The sequence below is a fragment of the Coloeus monedula genome (assembly GCF_965178545.1).
Source record: "Coloeus monedula genome assembly, chromosome: 18".
NCBI lineage: Eukaryota > Metazoa > Chordata > Aves > Passeriformes > Corvidae > Coloeus > Coloeus monedula.
In genome coordinates, this window is record NC_138798.1 from 4,250,837 (window position 1) to 4,266,021 (window position 15,185).

At 45.1% G+C, this 15,185-nt stretch overlaps 1 protein-coding gene across 2 annotated transcripts in view; it reads right to left on the minus strand.

Moving 5' to 3' along the window:
• The window catches only part of HECTD4 (HECT domain E3 ubiquitin protein ligase 4), a 67,040-nt gene that overhangs the window by 18,556 nt on the left and 33,299 nt on the right, over positions 1-15,185 (minus strand). For both annotated transcript variants that reach the window (XM_082293591.1, XM_082293590.1), the window contains exons 27-56: positions 14,989-15,093; positions 14,818-14,906; positions 14,327-14,502; positions 13,529-13,664; positions 13,236-13,377; positions 12,977-13,143; positions 12,296-12,442; positions 11,819-12,003; positions 11,255-11,408; positions 10,741-11,021; positions 10,147-10,336; positions 9,232-9,313; positions 8,453-8,655; positions 8,140-8,275; positions 7,336-7,518; positions 6,936-7,106; positions 6,348-6,517; positions 5,907-6,022; positions 4,977-5,080; positions 4,581-4,742; positions 4,297-4,445; positions 3,998-4,077; positions 3,717-3,880; positions 3,016-3,253; positions 2,453-2,589; positions 2,158-2,284; positions 1,407-1,544; positions 1,155-1,291; positions 842-1,002; positions 492-673 (exon numbers count right to left, since the gene is read on the minus strand). In XM_082293591.1, the coding sequence (XP_082149717.1) occupies positions 492-673; positions 842-1,002; positions 1,155-1,291; positions 1,407-1,544; positions 2,158-2,284; positions 2,453-2,589; positions 3,016-3,253; positions 3,717-3,880; positions 3,998-4,077; positions 4,297-4,445; positions 4,581-4,742; positions 4,977-5,080; positions 5,907-6,022; positions 6,348-6,517; positions 6,936-7,106; positions 7,336-7,518; positions 8,140-8,275; positions 8,453-8,655; positions 9,232-9,313; positions 10,147-10,336; positions 10,741-11,021; positions 11,255-11,408; positions 11,819-12,003; positions 12,296-12,442; positions 12,977-13,143; positions 13,236-13,377; positions 13,529-13,664; positions 14,327-14,502; positions 14,818-14,906; positions 14,989-15,093 (4,612 nt within the window). The remainder of the gene's footprint in view (positions 1-491; positions 674-841; positions 1,003-1,154; positions 1,292-1,406; positions 1,545-2,157; positions 2,285-2,452; positions 2,590-3,015; positions 3,254-3,716; positions 3,881-3,997; positions 4,078-4,296; positions 4,446-4,580; positions 4,743-4,976; positions 5,081-5,906; positions 6,023-6,347; positions 6,518-6,935; positions 7,107-7,335; positions 7,519-8,139; positions 8,276-8,452; positions 8,656-9,231; positions 9,314-10,146; positions 10,337-10,740; positions 11,022-11,254; positions 11,409-11,818; positions 12,004-12,295; positions 12,443-12,976; positions 13,144-13,235; positions 13,378-13,528; positions 13,665-14,326; positions 14,503-14,817; positions 14,907-14,988; positions 15,094-15,185) is intronic.

The following is a 15,185-nucleotide window of genomic DNA, read 5'->3' on the forward strand; positions in this document are numbered from 1 at the left end:
TGAATGAGGCAAAGCTTCTGTTCCATGATTCAGCACAAACATTCTCTACCCACAGCTGGGAGTCCCGTGGGAAAAGGACAAACCACGTTGTGAAATGAAGAACAGCTCCATTTTGAAAACTCTGAGACCCAACTGGCATTTAGCTTTACTACCCAGGGACTTTGAAGTGATCTCAGTTCCTTGGGGTTGTCCCACATGGATGCTCCCAGTGCCCCCAATAAACAGAAGATCACTGGTGACAAAGGGACAGGAACACACTGGGTGGGATCTTAGGACTCTTAGGATCTTAGGCTCTGACCTCTCCTGAACACTTTTAATTAGATCATGAGCAAGAATTTGAGTTTGGAACCTATCATTGAGGTCAGGAGTCCATCGAGACATTCTCAAATACCACCATTATTAACCAGCTAATAAAGACATACCAAATTCATTCATTTTTTTGTCCCCAGAAAAATACTGTACCAAGAGCCATGACAAAACCAAGCGTTTACCAGGAAGAGGTGGTGCAAGAAGCTGGTTGGAGAGCAGCTGCAGGTGCTCCAGGGTGATATCCCGGATGGCAGGAATGTGGAACAGCCGAGTGAACATGTGGGGAGATTTGGGAGCAAAGATATTGAGCAGAGCCATGCGACAGTAGAGCTTGGCCAGGGCAGCTTCACTCCTCAACAGCTCCCTAAGGAACACAAACATTAATTCAATTAATTCCTTAACATTAAATCCAACCATGAAGTTTGTGCTGCTTAAAAAGAAGCTGTAGCAGGTAACTGAACTACAAGAAATGCTCTTCAGGTCATTCAAATTCAGGTAATAAAGTGCCTTGTAACCACATTTCTTTTTTCACCTGTGAATTTGGATGTTGGTGTTATCCAGGGTGACCAACCCGTTGGTTGCAGTCCTCCTGTATCCTGCAGGTGGCCTTTCCAACATGTCAATGGGATACCAGTACCTCACCAGGACTCCCTCACTCCGCAGGTAGGTCTCTACTTGCACCAGTTCATTCACCTGCAACACCAAACCCAGCACTGTCAGTAACACGATAATTGCAACCACATTTTTCCTTCCAAGAGAGCCCCAACCCAGCATCCTGAGCGGTCTGTGCTCCCAGCTCTGTGATGCTGACCCATGAAAAACCCTCCCAATGTGTCTTTACTCACTGAATCCACATCCAGAACAACCCCATGAAGGCCAAATGTCTTGAGCATGCCCCGAATGGCAAACTTGGGTAGAGCTGTTCCGACAGCGCTGCTGGTGACGTTGTTGCTGTCAGGAGAGCGAGTCACCACCGTGAGACCTGGCAGAAAGGGACACCAGTTGGAAGGTGTTTTCCTCAGGAGACAATTTCTGCAGTAGATCCCAAAAAGCCTGAGCTTTTCTTTACCCCTCAGGATCCTTTGTGCTGCCCTTACCTTTGCGTACTTTGTCAATTGTGAATTTGTTTGCTTCATCTTTGATATCCTCGATGGTGGGAAGGTAGAGATCCCTTGGGATGCCTCCGTTTTCCTCGTACAGGAATTCCACAGTTTGCCTTGCTATATCAACCATTCCTGAAAGACAGCAGGGAGTGCAAGTTATTTCCCTCAGCCACTTGAAATTTCTTATTCTCATTAAGATCCCAAGCAGGTGAGTTTTCTAATTATTTAAATACTCTCTCAGTCAGGCTGAAAGATGGAAATTGGGAGTTTTCCTGAGAAAGCAGAGCTTTTCCTGAGCTGAAGGCTCAGAATTCCTACCTCGCTCTTAATGTGACTTTCCCACAAACACATTGTCCTGCCAGACCTGAATTCTGCAAGACTCCCAAATCTCCTTATTATTATTTAAACCTCGTAAGTTTTCCCTGGATAGTCACAGACAGAAAATGCCTGGATATAGTTTCTTCCCCAACTGTTATTCCAGAATGCTTCTGTGTCCACATCACAATGAATTCTGTCACTATTTCTGAAACCACTTTCCCTATTTAAATAGTCCAACTTAGTAAAAGCGTTGAAGAAAAAGCATGAGCACAAACCAAATTTTAAGCACTGGAGGGAAACAGCAAGTGAATTTTTGTTTAAGTTTTCCAGCCCTGAATAGGGTAAAATATGAAAGAAACACAGGTGTTCTCGCACACTTCCTGCCCATCACAGAAAACAACGTGCATGGAAATAACTACAGCCATACCTAACTGTAAAGCTCCTTTAATCTGATCCAGCCCAGACTTCCTCTCAGCCTCATTACGGAATCTTCTCCTAATTGTAGGGAAAACTTTGGTTTCCCAGGCTTTGACCAAGAGGGCATAGTGATCCTCCTACAAAGAGAGAAGTGTTTTAGAACACCAAGAAGTGGTAAGTTACCAGCAGCTGTATTTCTGTTAGGGAAGCAGGAACAACTCTTGTGGCCAAATTTCAAAACCTAAATGACAAGATCTGGTTGTAGGTTATAAGTTAGAGGAGGCAAAGTTTGCCACATTCCTCACCCTGGGAATATCATCGTCATCATCATCATCACTTTCATCATCTGCAATAGGAGGGGGGTGAGGATCAGGGCCTGAGGTGATGAAGTTCTCATAGCTCAGCTCCATTTTATAGTGGCAGGATGTGTCACTGTCATACTCTGCAAGACACCGACAGAAATAATGAGATGCTAATGCATGCAAAGACATCCCATGAAATTGGAGCTACAGAACATTCCATGCTCTCCAGGCAGGGGGTGGGAATGCAATTCCTTTTGACACAGCATAACCAATTGGTGATCCAATCCACCGTAACATCCTATTGTATCCCAAGCCCCAGTGAGCTCATTTCTCATTGTAGCTGCATTAATTACGAATTAATTTGTGTATTCATACAGAGGAAGACCAAAGAAGATGGTTTAAATTGCCTTGTCTAAAATCAGATAAACATGGCTTTCTGTGCTACTGCCCCACCTAAACAGGCACTACCTAAGGACCAAGGACTGCAGCCAGGCTGGGTTTAAATCCTATTTCCTTGCTTGGCATTTCTGCTGGGAAAGCTTTAAAAGGAATTAAAGGCACTTTACGTTGCTGAGCCGTGGCGACAGCGGCGATCCTGCAGGGGGGCCCGTGGGTGCCAGGGTCAGAGGCGATGCTGGTGCCAGCATCATTGTCACTGTCAGAGGCCATGGCAAAGGGCAAGGCCTCGAAGTTGGCACTGATCTCCTCGGCCAGGTCGAGGCACAGGTCGGCGGCGTTGCGGTGAGCCTGGCCCTCGGCGTAGGCGAACGGCCGTGAGCCGAAGTTGGCCCGCACCTTGGTGTTCTGCAAAAGGATGCAGGGAAGCTCTCAGATCCTGCTCTGAGCCCTCACTCTGCCTCAGTCAGCAGCTGATCACACCTCCCTGCCACGAGGATGCCCAGCTGGCACTCTGGAAAGCTTTAAGCTGCCAAACACACGCTTTGAACTCGCCTGCTTTCCAGCTTCAAGTTGCAGCAGCCTGAGCTGGGTGCTTTGAAGCAATGTCAGTGCTGGCAAGGAATGCTAAGAGAAGGGCTCCTGGCACAGCACAGGGCATCCTGCCAGGCCAGCTGCACACTGCTGTGCTAATGGGCAGGGAAAACCAAAATAATGACACAACACATGCACCTGGGAGAGCTAATGAATACCTCAGCCTACCCAAGAAAGGTAAAAACGATCAATTTACTTTTCTACAGAGCAGGCTCAATATTTCATATCATGTTTTTAATATTGCTGGAAGTACACTGAATGACAAATACAAACTTGCCTTTTTCTGAATGTGGACAACTGGCCACATTCCACCAGACACATCCTCTAGGTAGGGCACAAGTCTCTGCCCACAATATGTAAAATAAACTCTGCCCTTTGCTGGCTGCCCTGGAGGAGGGGGAGTTCCTTCTGTTCTTTCCCATCCAATTCCTGCTACATCACCTGGAGAAAAACACAATCACAAAAAGGATTTGATCGGTTTTCTCATCCAGCATTTCCCTGACATTTAGAGGATTTTCTGATGGAGCAGATAAGGATTTTAGCCATGCTCTCACATACCAGGGGAAAGAGTCACATCCAGTCTGACACTCTTCCACTGCAGCAGGCTGGAGCCATTGTAATGCACTGCTCGCCCATTGCTGAGGGGCAACAAGGACAGAATGAGACAGAGCATCGAGACAGAGCAGGATCACAGCCCACCAAAGCTGTGATACTGAAACTCTCCTTATTTTGCAGAGATATTCCAGTCCATCATTTTAGCATTTCAGTTAAAAAGTATGTATTGCCCACTACAGCCTCCTCCCCAATTTGCTGACAAATGCACTGAGCATGGTTTTTGATGTGCACCTCCAACCTACTTGTGAAAGAGGCAGGTGCCCACTGGGTTTGTCCAAGCTCCATCCCGTTTTTCAGCCTCTGTGGCAAATCCAAAGGAAACTATTGGCCCAGTGTCATCATCTGTATCTCCATAGGAAACCACTTCAATTTCCCAGTAGAACGACGGTGCCTAGAAATAAAAATAATAACACATTTTTAAAAATTATTTACAAAACAAAGGTTGAGGAGGCAATTTTCTTGCTTTTCCTTCTCATGCCCTGTTGGATATTAAATGACAAAGTGCTGTAGAGCTGTGAGGTCTCACCTGCACTGGGACTGGGGAGGTAGCATAGATAAAGGTGCCCCGAGGAAGTCCCCCACCTGCACTGGGATCAGCCAGGAAGGTCACAGCAGTGAGGTGTGAGGAGAACATGCAGGCTCTCACTGGGGGGAACACCCTGGATGGGCTCCACGTGATTTCTTTGGGCTGCAGATACAACAGAGCAGTTTATTCTACCAATCACAATTCAAATCACCCACTAAAATACAACCACACAGTTTATGAGGTGCACGTTTAAGACAACTACAACAAATCACATCCCAATGCATAATTCACAAGAAATTCACATTAAAGGAGATACTTCAAGAAGAATCCTCCCAGTTTGGGCAGCAGCAGAGGGTTCTCTGAGGGCAGAGGGCTCAGCACTGTCCCTGTGCTCACCTGTCTCCTGTCTGCTTGGAGGGGAGGAGGAGGGGGCCGAGCACAGTCGCGGTACAGCATCCGTAACCTCTCACACTGCATCTCCACAACCACGAGCCTCTCCCCTGCAACAACAACCCAAACCAGGCATCAGCTTCCAGCTGCTTCCTTGAGTCCAGCAGTGTGATCTTAGCACAGAAATAAATATGGTATTTGCATTTTGAAGAGGTTTGATCAGCCTCGCTTACCTAAACTATGAAATTAAGGGTAAAATACAAAGTATGCAAAGTGTTTTCTCATGTTTAATTTATATTTGGTTAGCAAAGATAATGCTGTGTTAATTAAGATATAAAGTTCATTTTAGCGAGCAAGTTTATGGCCCAGCAAAGGCAGGAAAGCAAAAAAAATCATGCCTACTGTCAAAAAAAATCAATCCTTGCCCTTTTACACCAAAATCCCTTGGCTCCTACCCTTCACTTCAGCCACTTTTCCTCTGGCATATTCTTAAAACTTGCCCCTGAACTGAGATTTCCGCTGGGCCCATTGCTGATCCTTAAACAAGGAGAGCTCAAGGACCAGGAATATAAGAAAGCATTGCAAAAACCAGCAAAAAAGGTCATCAAAAGAAAACATACAAATGATAATGTCAAGGAATACAGAGTAGGATATGCTGGAAGCAAGAGAAGTAGAGAGTGCAGAGGAGAACCAGTCCCAGGACTTGCTTCTTTGATACACAGAATAATCATGTTCTGGGCTAAATGAATGCCTAATGTTTAATGATTTAGGCTGATTATTAGCTGCTCTTACATCAGCAGCTCTGCAGCTGTGACAAGACACCCTGTCCTGTGCCAGTTCCTAAACTCTGAGTGGCTGGAGGACAAAACACTGCAATGATTTTAAAAGCTGCTTTCTCTCTGACCCGAATATGCCAAGAAGGTGTTGGCTACATACCAGGGCTGCACTCCTGGGCCACCAAATTCAGAACTTCTACAGCAGCTGGGCACTGTTGAATGAATTCTTCACAGAATGAGCTGTCTTCCAACAGCTGAGCCATCACCAGGCATGCTCTGGAGAGAAAAATAATACATTTAAAGTGTTACAAAGTGTGTGCTGAATTCAAAGCTGGCTTTACAGTAGTGAATTCAAGGGTGTTTTAAGAGTAGTCTTAAACTTAACCCTGATTTTAGCTGGACCCTCCCCAAAGGCAGCTTTTTGCTGCTTCATAGATGGATTTATTGAAGCATTTGCTCAGTGTGTTACAGGGACACTCATGAACAACACCCAGACACTAAAAGGGAGGAAGGAGGAATTTTTACTGCCAACACCCCTAGAGGAAGGGCACAGGAACTCATGCAACTCCCTTGGATGTTGGTGCACAAAGGCAGGACTCACCTGGTTCTTATTTCAGCAAGGAGCCGGACCACTGCCATTACTGGGGTTGAGCCATCTCCTGTTGCAGGAAGTGAGGTGTGAATAGAGAGACTTCCCTCCTGAGGGAGCAACATGGACTGGACTGCCTGTACTACCTTCTCAGTAATGGACAGTTTATGAAGAGGCAATGCCTGATGGTGGGGGGGCACGGTAAAAAGTTAAATTCAAGTAGTTAGTTTCTAAGAAATGAGGGTGTTTTATTACCTGGAGTTAATTCTTAGATGTTACTATCACAAAATCAGCACCAAACACCAATAAAAGAAATAAACCCACCCCAAAACCAAGCTAGAAATTAACCAAAAAAAACCCCAACCCAGTATGCAATGGAATATATTTAAGCACAAAAGATGAATATTCATGTCACTTGAATGAGAACTTAAATATATTGTTAATATATGCTTAAAACAACAAGGCAAACTTTACAAATCATTTATAAGCAAAGATTAAACCCTTTTTTTACATGCTGCAGATTAACAATCAGTATGCTGTGACAGAAATAAAGCAAGAATCGAGATTATACTGAATATTGGATATTTAAAACTCCCATACCTCAGATCTTGGAACACAGAGCCTAGATAATGGAATAGTTAAAGTGTCTGATGCCTGGGAGGTCTTTCTAGTGTCTATAGTGGTGGGTGGGAATTTGACCGTAGCTATACCTTCTTGCTCATTAATAGATGCCACAACTCCAATGCTTCCTGCTATTCCTTTGCCTAAAACCTACAACCAAAGAAGGGCTGCATGAGACTGAAGGTGTCACAACCAGGAATCCGTGTTTGACATCACACACCAACTGCACACACAACCACACGGGGGTGTTGTAGCAAACAAGCTCCACACGTTGCTGTTCCACAAGCACATCTTGCTCCCAAGGATCCCAGGGCAGGGAAAACCTCAGAAGAGCAGCAGCTCTCATCTAAGATATCAAATGTGAACAGTGCTGAATTACCTGAACTTCAGAACCTATTTTAATTGTCTCCTTAAAGCCACCCAGAGCACACAGGGCAGCCACTGCCTGCCGAGCAATCCTTTGAAGTTTTGCCAGTTTCCTTCCACTGCTACTCCCGTTCTCCAAAATGCTCTCTGCGTATTTCCCAAGCTGTGGAATGTACATCAGAGCCCGAGACAGAACCTGAAGACAGAAGCAAAAATACCAGGGAACGACTTCAAAGCACAGTTCCAACAAAAACCAGTGCCCCAAGCCTCCAGCCCACACAGTCTCAGAAGAATCGTTTTTGTTCTTGAAGAGAATTATGTAACTCAGAATATTCCACGTTCTCTGAAGTGTGAGCACCATCAAAGCCATGACCATTCCCTGGTAACTTTTAGGATAAATACAATCTTGGCAAAAGTCTTTGCTGAGGATTTCACCTAAGGAATAGATTAGGTGCTGGGGGATTCAGAGGAACATAAACCCAACGTGTTTTGTTCCAGCCAACACTTTGTACCCTCAGAGGCCACAGCCACGAGAACAGCCAAGGCAGAATAACCTGCCACAGGCAAGGGAACTCCCTAACAAACAACTTTGTTAATTCCTGAAAAGAATGACAGCAATTATCTAATGATGGGTCAGTTTTGAGTATTTGTCCCACCCTGACAGCTGAGAAAGGGCTGGGTCTGTGCAGTTCCACCCTGGTGTGAACTGTTTCTGTGCTGTATCAGAAAGGAGCAGCTCAGGCCTTGCTAATCATTAGATTCTCTAACTACTCAACCCCCAGTGAGGAATGCGCCACTCGTGGTTGTGTTTGCTCACTTTTTCAGCAGTTGTTGTCCAGATCTGAGCTGCATTGGACTCTGGGGCCATGAGCAGGCTGTGCAGCAGGGCAATCACCTCTGCTGCCATGCTGTTTGCAACGTGCCCGCTGATGAACGGCCTCACAGGATCCGTCCTGCGCAGGAGACACAGGCAATTGGACCATTCAGTTCAAAACCACAGAAGGAAAAGAAGCTTCAGTTGCCAACAAGATACAGCACAAAAAAGGAAGCTTATGAACAGCCAGATTATTTTTTGGGAGAGCTACAAATATTGGTAGAGAGAAAAGCAGAATGTAGACTGAGGGATTTACCTGGCGAGCTCTGAATTCCTCTCCCTGCAAATGGATGTTTGTGCAGTCTTCTTTTTGTCCCCAGTGGACAAGCCACTGCTGGTCTCTGGATTGACAGTCTCTATGGGTGGCCCCACACTCACTATCAGCCCAGATTGTGCCCACTTGGTTGCTTTTCTAAGAGCTGCAGCAGCTTCTTCTGTAATGACCTCACAGCAGCCACTCTGCAAAGGAAATGGCCATGGAAGGCAAATGTCAGACCCACCTGGGTCACTCTGCTCTCTCTGCTCATGTAAAAGTGCTGAGAACACAGCAAAACCCCCTCCTGGGTATGGATTAGTCATAGGACAAGTTCTGTCTCTTGCTTTTTATCATCTACAGAGAGATCAGGGATCAATTCACTGACTTTAACATTCCATTCTTAGATTAACAGTTCAGTTGCTCTGATCAAAAAGCCACAAATGAGTATTTCTGGTGCAAACACTCAAGAACATGCCTGAAAATAGACATGAAATTTTAGTTCAAGTGTGTGGCTTAAAATTTGCACTATCAATGTGCATTAAACACTTGAGAAAAGAGAATATTAAAGGGGCTTAAACCTGACCTACAACGGTTGCAGGAAGCATCAGCTGAAATTCTTTTTCATCATTTACCCCTGTATGGGATCTGTATTTACAGAGGTGAATGATGAATAAAACAACATTTAACAAAGGGGACTTAACATCAGTAAAACCCAAGAATTCTGACTGGTCACCAATTTTTAGGATGTTGAGCAATTCCTTAGTTATTCCTCCTCTTACTTTTGTCATGTCCCGATCCATCTTCACCACCTTCTCCATGTTGGCTCCAGTTCCCAGTCGGAATGGGCGGCCTTCTGAGCTACTGTTGGAGGGGAAACAAAACACAGGAGCTTTGTTCTCACTGCTGGAAAACACAGCTGAGCTACACAGCCCAATTTCATATATTAGGGGTGGTTTGAAATGATTTGATGCCACCCTTGCAGCTGAATGCTCAACAGCAAGAGAAATATGAGGCAGTTAAGGATATACCCCATTTACAGAGGGAATTTAATCCTATTGAATGCATTTATTTGCAATGCAATTTAACTTTTTCCCCCTCAAGAAGCCTCATGAAATGGTTTTTATTGATCACAAATGCCCAGGGCTCCGAGTTCACCTTTCACTTGTACCTTTCAGTGTAATTTTTAGAGTACAGGTTCAAAATCAACCCATGGAGTGAGGGAAGATGAAACAACACAAAATGCAGGAGGTGACAGCACTGGGCTGTTTGACACTCAGTGATCCCAACATCCAGGTGGGTGCTGAGAATACCAAAGAATGTTTAATAGCAAATTAGTGTCCAACTTATGCATTATTAAATCAGTGCTTTTAAAGCCACTTTGCCTTGACAGTTCTATTTGTTAGTCCTGCCCAGCCTGTCACACCATAAACAAGATCAATGAGATTCCATCACAAACACAGAATCTAAGGAGCTAATTTTTCATGTGATTGTTTTCAGACAGATGATGTTCCTGTGTTCCTTTGCATTATCTTATTGCTTTGCCAGTAAACACAACACACTGGGCAGACACTTTGCTGTCCCATTTACTCTTCTGTCTAGGATGTATTTTTCTGCAGCTGAGCACTGGAAAAAAGGAGAAGATAAAATGAATTGGTAAAATTGGTTCTAATTCCAATCCAGTGAGCTGAGATTACCTTAGTAAAGGCTGGAGGACTTCATGGGAGGACTGATCTTCTCGTTTATGGATAAAAATAGAGAGTTTACCATCCACTGCCTCACTTTCTTCTCCAGGATCTTTATCACCTTTTATGGAGTTTTTAGGGCTGGCTTTTGCCAAGGTAGTATCTGGCTCAGAGGCAGTTGGAGAAAGGACTGTCTGGCAGCCTTGAAGTAGAAAGGAGAAAAGGAAACAAAGAAACACAACCATGAATTTTCTTACCCTTGGAACTAATGCTGACACACCTGGGATGTGTCTGAAACATTGCTGGGACACCCACTTTGGTCTGAGGACAGGGAAATTAGGAAGCAGATAGAAAGTCACAGGAACATCCTACTTTCAGCACTGACAGATACCTCCCAATAGTTGAGCTTTCTGTCAATAAAAAAGCTCCTGGGACAAACAGATTACCCAGAGAAGTTGTGGCTGCCCCATCCCTGGGAGTGGACAGGGCTTGGAGCAACCTGGCATAGTGGAAGGTGTGGGACTGGATGGGCTTTAAGGTGCCTTCCATTCCAAGGTTCCATGAAACATGAGTCCCTTGGGCACAACACCAAACAGCTGCTGGTACCTGGCACGACATAATCCGCCAGCTTTGCCAGCAGCAGGGAGGCAATCTTGGAGGCTGGGTCACTGGGATCATCCTGCTCACTGTTCAGAGAGGGCACTGAGTAACTCCAGGGAGGCAATTCCACGTTTCCACAGTCCTCAACACTCATGAGAGGCAGCGCAGCACGACACAACTGCAGGATTATAAGGACCAGCTTTGGAGAAGGACGCTGATCCAAGAGGAGGGACAGAAGCTTGGACACACAGGCTGGCTGGCTCAGGATGGCTTTGCCAATGTGACTCCTGAAAGGGAAAAGAATCTTGAAATTAAAACCAAATTAATTTATTATTTACAAGATGTATTAAAAGCAATTTCAGTGTCTGACAAAATATCTGCAACAGTTCTTCTGTAACTTGACAGCACTGATTAAACACTAAGATTAAGGGTCAGTTTTAGAATGGTTTGAAAAAATCCACATGGGCCACATGGGCTTTGATACATAGGAAAAAAATACTCCAGAGCAAAGGCCTCATACCTTGAGAGGTCATTCAGAAGGCTGAGGACATCCTGAAGTGCATCATTCCCTGCAGCCTGGTTGCCACAGCACTCGGTGGCTCTGGCCAGGTGGTTGGTGAGCAGGCTGGAGACCTGCCTGGCCAGCCCGGAGTGAACAGCGTCTGTGGAACCCCCTTTGGAAGGGATGGAAGAATACACAGCTGTAATCCACAAAAATCAATGTACACACCACAGAAATAACCCCTGATACATCCATCACTAACCAACAGCCACATGTCTAAGTTTATGTGCGTTATGGGTGAATTCTACCATGAGAGAAATGCCAAATGATCCCTCAGAATCTCCGTGTTCTCTGATTATGTTTACACAGAACCAAGTGGCAAAATGTGAAATTATTTCCATGGGAGAAAAAAAGCCAAAATCAAAAACCAAGAAAAAAAAATCAACTGAATTTTGTATTCACTTCTTAGGAACCCACAGAGTCCCATGTCATGGGGAATGACTGCCCTATTTTAAACACATTTACACCACTCATCAGGCAGTTCTAACACACACAGCTGGGAGATATTTCCCGTGTTCCTACCTTCTTCCTTCTCCCACTCCACACAGCGGTTGGCCAGCACCTGGAAGGCAGCCCAAGCCATGGTGGCCACCTTCTGTTTCTTGGTCTGTTTTTCATTTGAGCTGGACTCTGTCTGGCTGCTCAGGCTGCAGAGCCGGTCCATGAGCTGGACCAGGCCACTACGCACCAGACACTTCTCCTCACTCCTGCAGGAGAAATCCAGGGTGGAATTAACTTCTCCATCACAAAGAGACACAACGGGAATCCAGAACTTGCTGTTAGCTCAGTAAGTAATTAGTTCACTCGGCAGAAAGATGGTTCTGCCTCTCCCTTACCCTCCCCAGATGAAATTGTGAGGGAATTGAACTGGATGGCCTCAGATGCTCCCCATGATGAAGAAAGGGGGTGTATTTATACTACTTAATGCTTCTCCTTAAGGCAAAGCCTACTAAAGCCAGGTGTGGATGCCCCCTTTCCCTTCCCCAAGCGCTTCCACACCTTGTGTAGGGAATGGTGCACAAGAGGCCAATGCTGTTGGCACAGGCGATGGGGTACCGGGCACACAGGGACACCACTGATGTCATTGTCTCTCCAAAAGCCTCCTGGACCTGCTCTACCATCCCACCACACGTCAGCTCTTCAATCCTGTTGGGAGTTAAAGATTGGGAATTGAAGGCTTCAATTCACAAAGTTCCAAAGGTAGCTTTAAGAAAATAATAATCAGTGCATGTTAAGAATTACTCAAGGGAGACTTAGAAGGAAGACTGCAGGTCACTCATGTTTTCACATGAAACATGTAAACAAGAGAGTTAGAGCTCAGACATCTCACTACAAACAAAATACAAAACATTTATTACATTTAGATGACAGTATCAGCTAAATCTACCACTAATAGCTAATTAACATTTATTTGGAATTAAATCAAGGGAGAAGGATGCCCTCTATACATACCTGGGAACATGTCAGCCCAGTACGAAAGGAAAGTTCATCTACTGATAAATAAAAGCATTTCTTAGAAGTTTCTGCCTTTTTACCCCACAAGAGCCAAAGTATTTGTTGCAACCTTAGCTCTGCCAACTTGTTGCCTCACAGCTACTCACTTCTGGCTTTCCAGCACACAAAGCAATTTACTCCCTTCCACAGAGACCAAACCACCGAATTCTGGAGGAATGCACCCACCTTGGGCCTCCCTGGAGAACCATGGTCACCGGGCCCACCAGGTGGGTCACGCCCCCGACGCGCACTGCAGCCGTCAGCAGCTCCCTCATGTGCACCAGGGCCTGCTTCCTGGTGTTCCCACGTCTCCAGCGGGTCTGAGCAGCCAGCAGGAAGCTGCTGCTGGACACCTGCAAGGTTTGGGATGGGATTTTTGTTAGACACAAACAAGGCACCTCCTGGTTTTGTGCAAGTTGGAGTCTGAAATAAGATAATGACGTACGGCTTGGTCGGGGTTTGTCCCGATGAAAGCAAAGAGCTGCCCCAGCAGGACACTGTAGGTGGGTTTGTCCCTGCTGTCCTCGATGGCCAGGGACTGGAGCAGGGTGAAGGAGCTGCTCCTGTGACTGGTGACGTGGCGGCGCCTGCGAGGGAACAGGAATGTTACACCTGGCAGCAGAAGCAGATCCAACCAGCAGAAATCCTGCTGTGCTGGCAGGGATAGATTTGATCAAGTTGATCACTGGAACAGCACAGGCACAGAGGTGTAAAGGGAAGGTCTCAACCCTGCTGTACCTCTGGCTGGCCCGGGCAAACTCGATGTCCTCGTTGCCAATCATCTCCAAGTCGGATGGGGCGGACATGCTGCGCAAGAACACGGGCTGGCGCACGGCGTGCGAGATCACCTTGGTCTCAGAGGCTGATTTACAGGCTGAAGTATTATAAAATAATAAATAAAAAGTTCATTCCTGGTGCAGGGAATTATTTACAAGCTGGCTTTAAAATCACTGTTGGATATTCCAGTGAAAACTGAAACATAGGGTAGAGAAAACCCAATCTAAGCAAGAACATGCAACTCAGATCTGAGAATTTTCCTGTTTTCAATCCTGTTGGGAGTTAAAGATTTGCAGCTGAAGGCTTCAATTCACAAACTTCCAAATGCAACTTTAAAAAAATAATAATCAGCACATGTTAAGAATCTCTCAAGGGAGATTTAGAAGGAGAACTGCAAGTCGCTGATGTTTTCATATGAAACACGTAAACAAGAGTGTGGAAGTTTCAGCTCAATCTCACTACAAACAAAATACAAAAACAGCTCTGAGGGTTTTCCTGTTTCAGGTATTTTTCAAATCAGATTTCTTTTGATTTGGTTAAGTATTTTCCCCCAATAAATCAAGAGACTGAAGTTTAAATTCCACCTGTTATTACTCAGATCTCAATTTACCATCATCATGGCAATCAGAAAACAAAGACTCGACTTTTTTATAAAAGGATTAACTTAAATTAGGAAAAAAAACGTTTAATTTTGAGCAAAAGAGAGACAAATAAGAAATAAATGGTATCTTTAGGAACTGTTGGTAATGAGAGTTGTACCTGGAGTTTCTGCAGGGGTCCCAGATATGCTTCTGGTGATCCCAGACTGTGCTGCAATGGTGACATGCAACAACAGCTCTGCTCTGTTCATCAAGCTCTTCACCAAGGTTTTTGTCTTTGCTAAGGGATGAGAGGTCTTCTGGATCAGGGAATTCACCTCTTGGAAAAACTTCTCCCTGGGATTATGAAAGGGAAGTAAAAGAAGCAAAGTCAATGATGTCTGAATGCTTTCAGAAAGGAAGTGTTACTGTGGAAAAGGTCAGTTAAAGAGGACTTTTGGCATCAATCTGTTCTATGCCAACAATGGAGAAAGCAGAAAACATGGACGAAATAAACAAGTGATTTGCTAGCAAACACAAGGAGTTGTAGGTATTAATATTAATATATTTAGCACAGAAGTTTCTAATCATTTCATCAGATACTTCTGGAACTCTCTGAAATTCCCCTGAAGCTGCCCCTCCTTTGAGGCCTAAATGTTCACTAATACTGACCTTAATGCCAGGACCACATTCTCAAGATCACTTCCATCAAAAGAAACTTCTTTCATTGAACACAGAAGCTCCAGCTCCTTCATCTTGCTCTAAACAAAGGGAAGGAGAAGGATGAACAGGTCTGAGGGAGCAGAGTGAGGCACAAGCACCCACAGCAGCCCCAGTGCTCACCTCGTTGAAGTGATAATCATAAAAAAAGGGGACATTGTTCTCCAGCTTCCCATGCATGGCATCATCCACCTCGTTCTGCCACTTCTGCTCCAGCTCAGCCACACTCTGATAAAGAGACAAAAGTCACGCTCGTTGCACTTAAGGTGTAGAAGGGAGTTTAAGAGAAGAAATCTTGAGTACATTTTGGATTTCTGTGC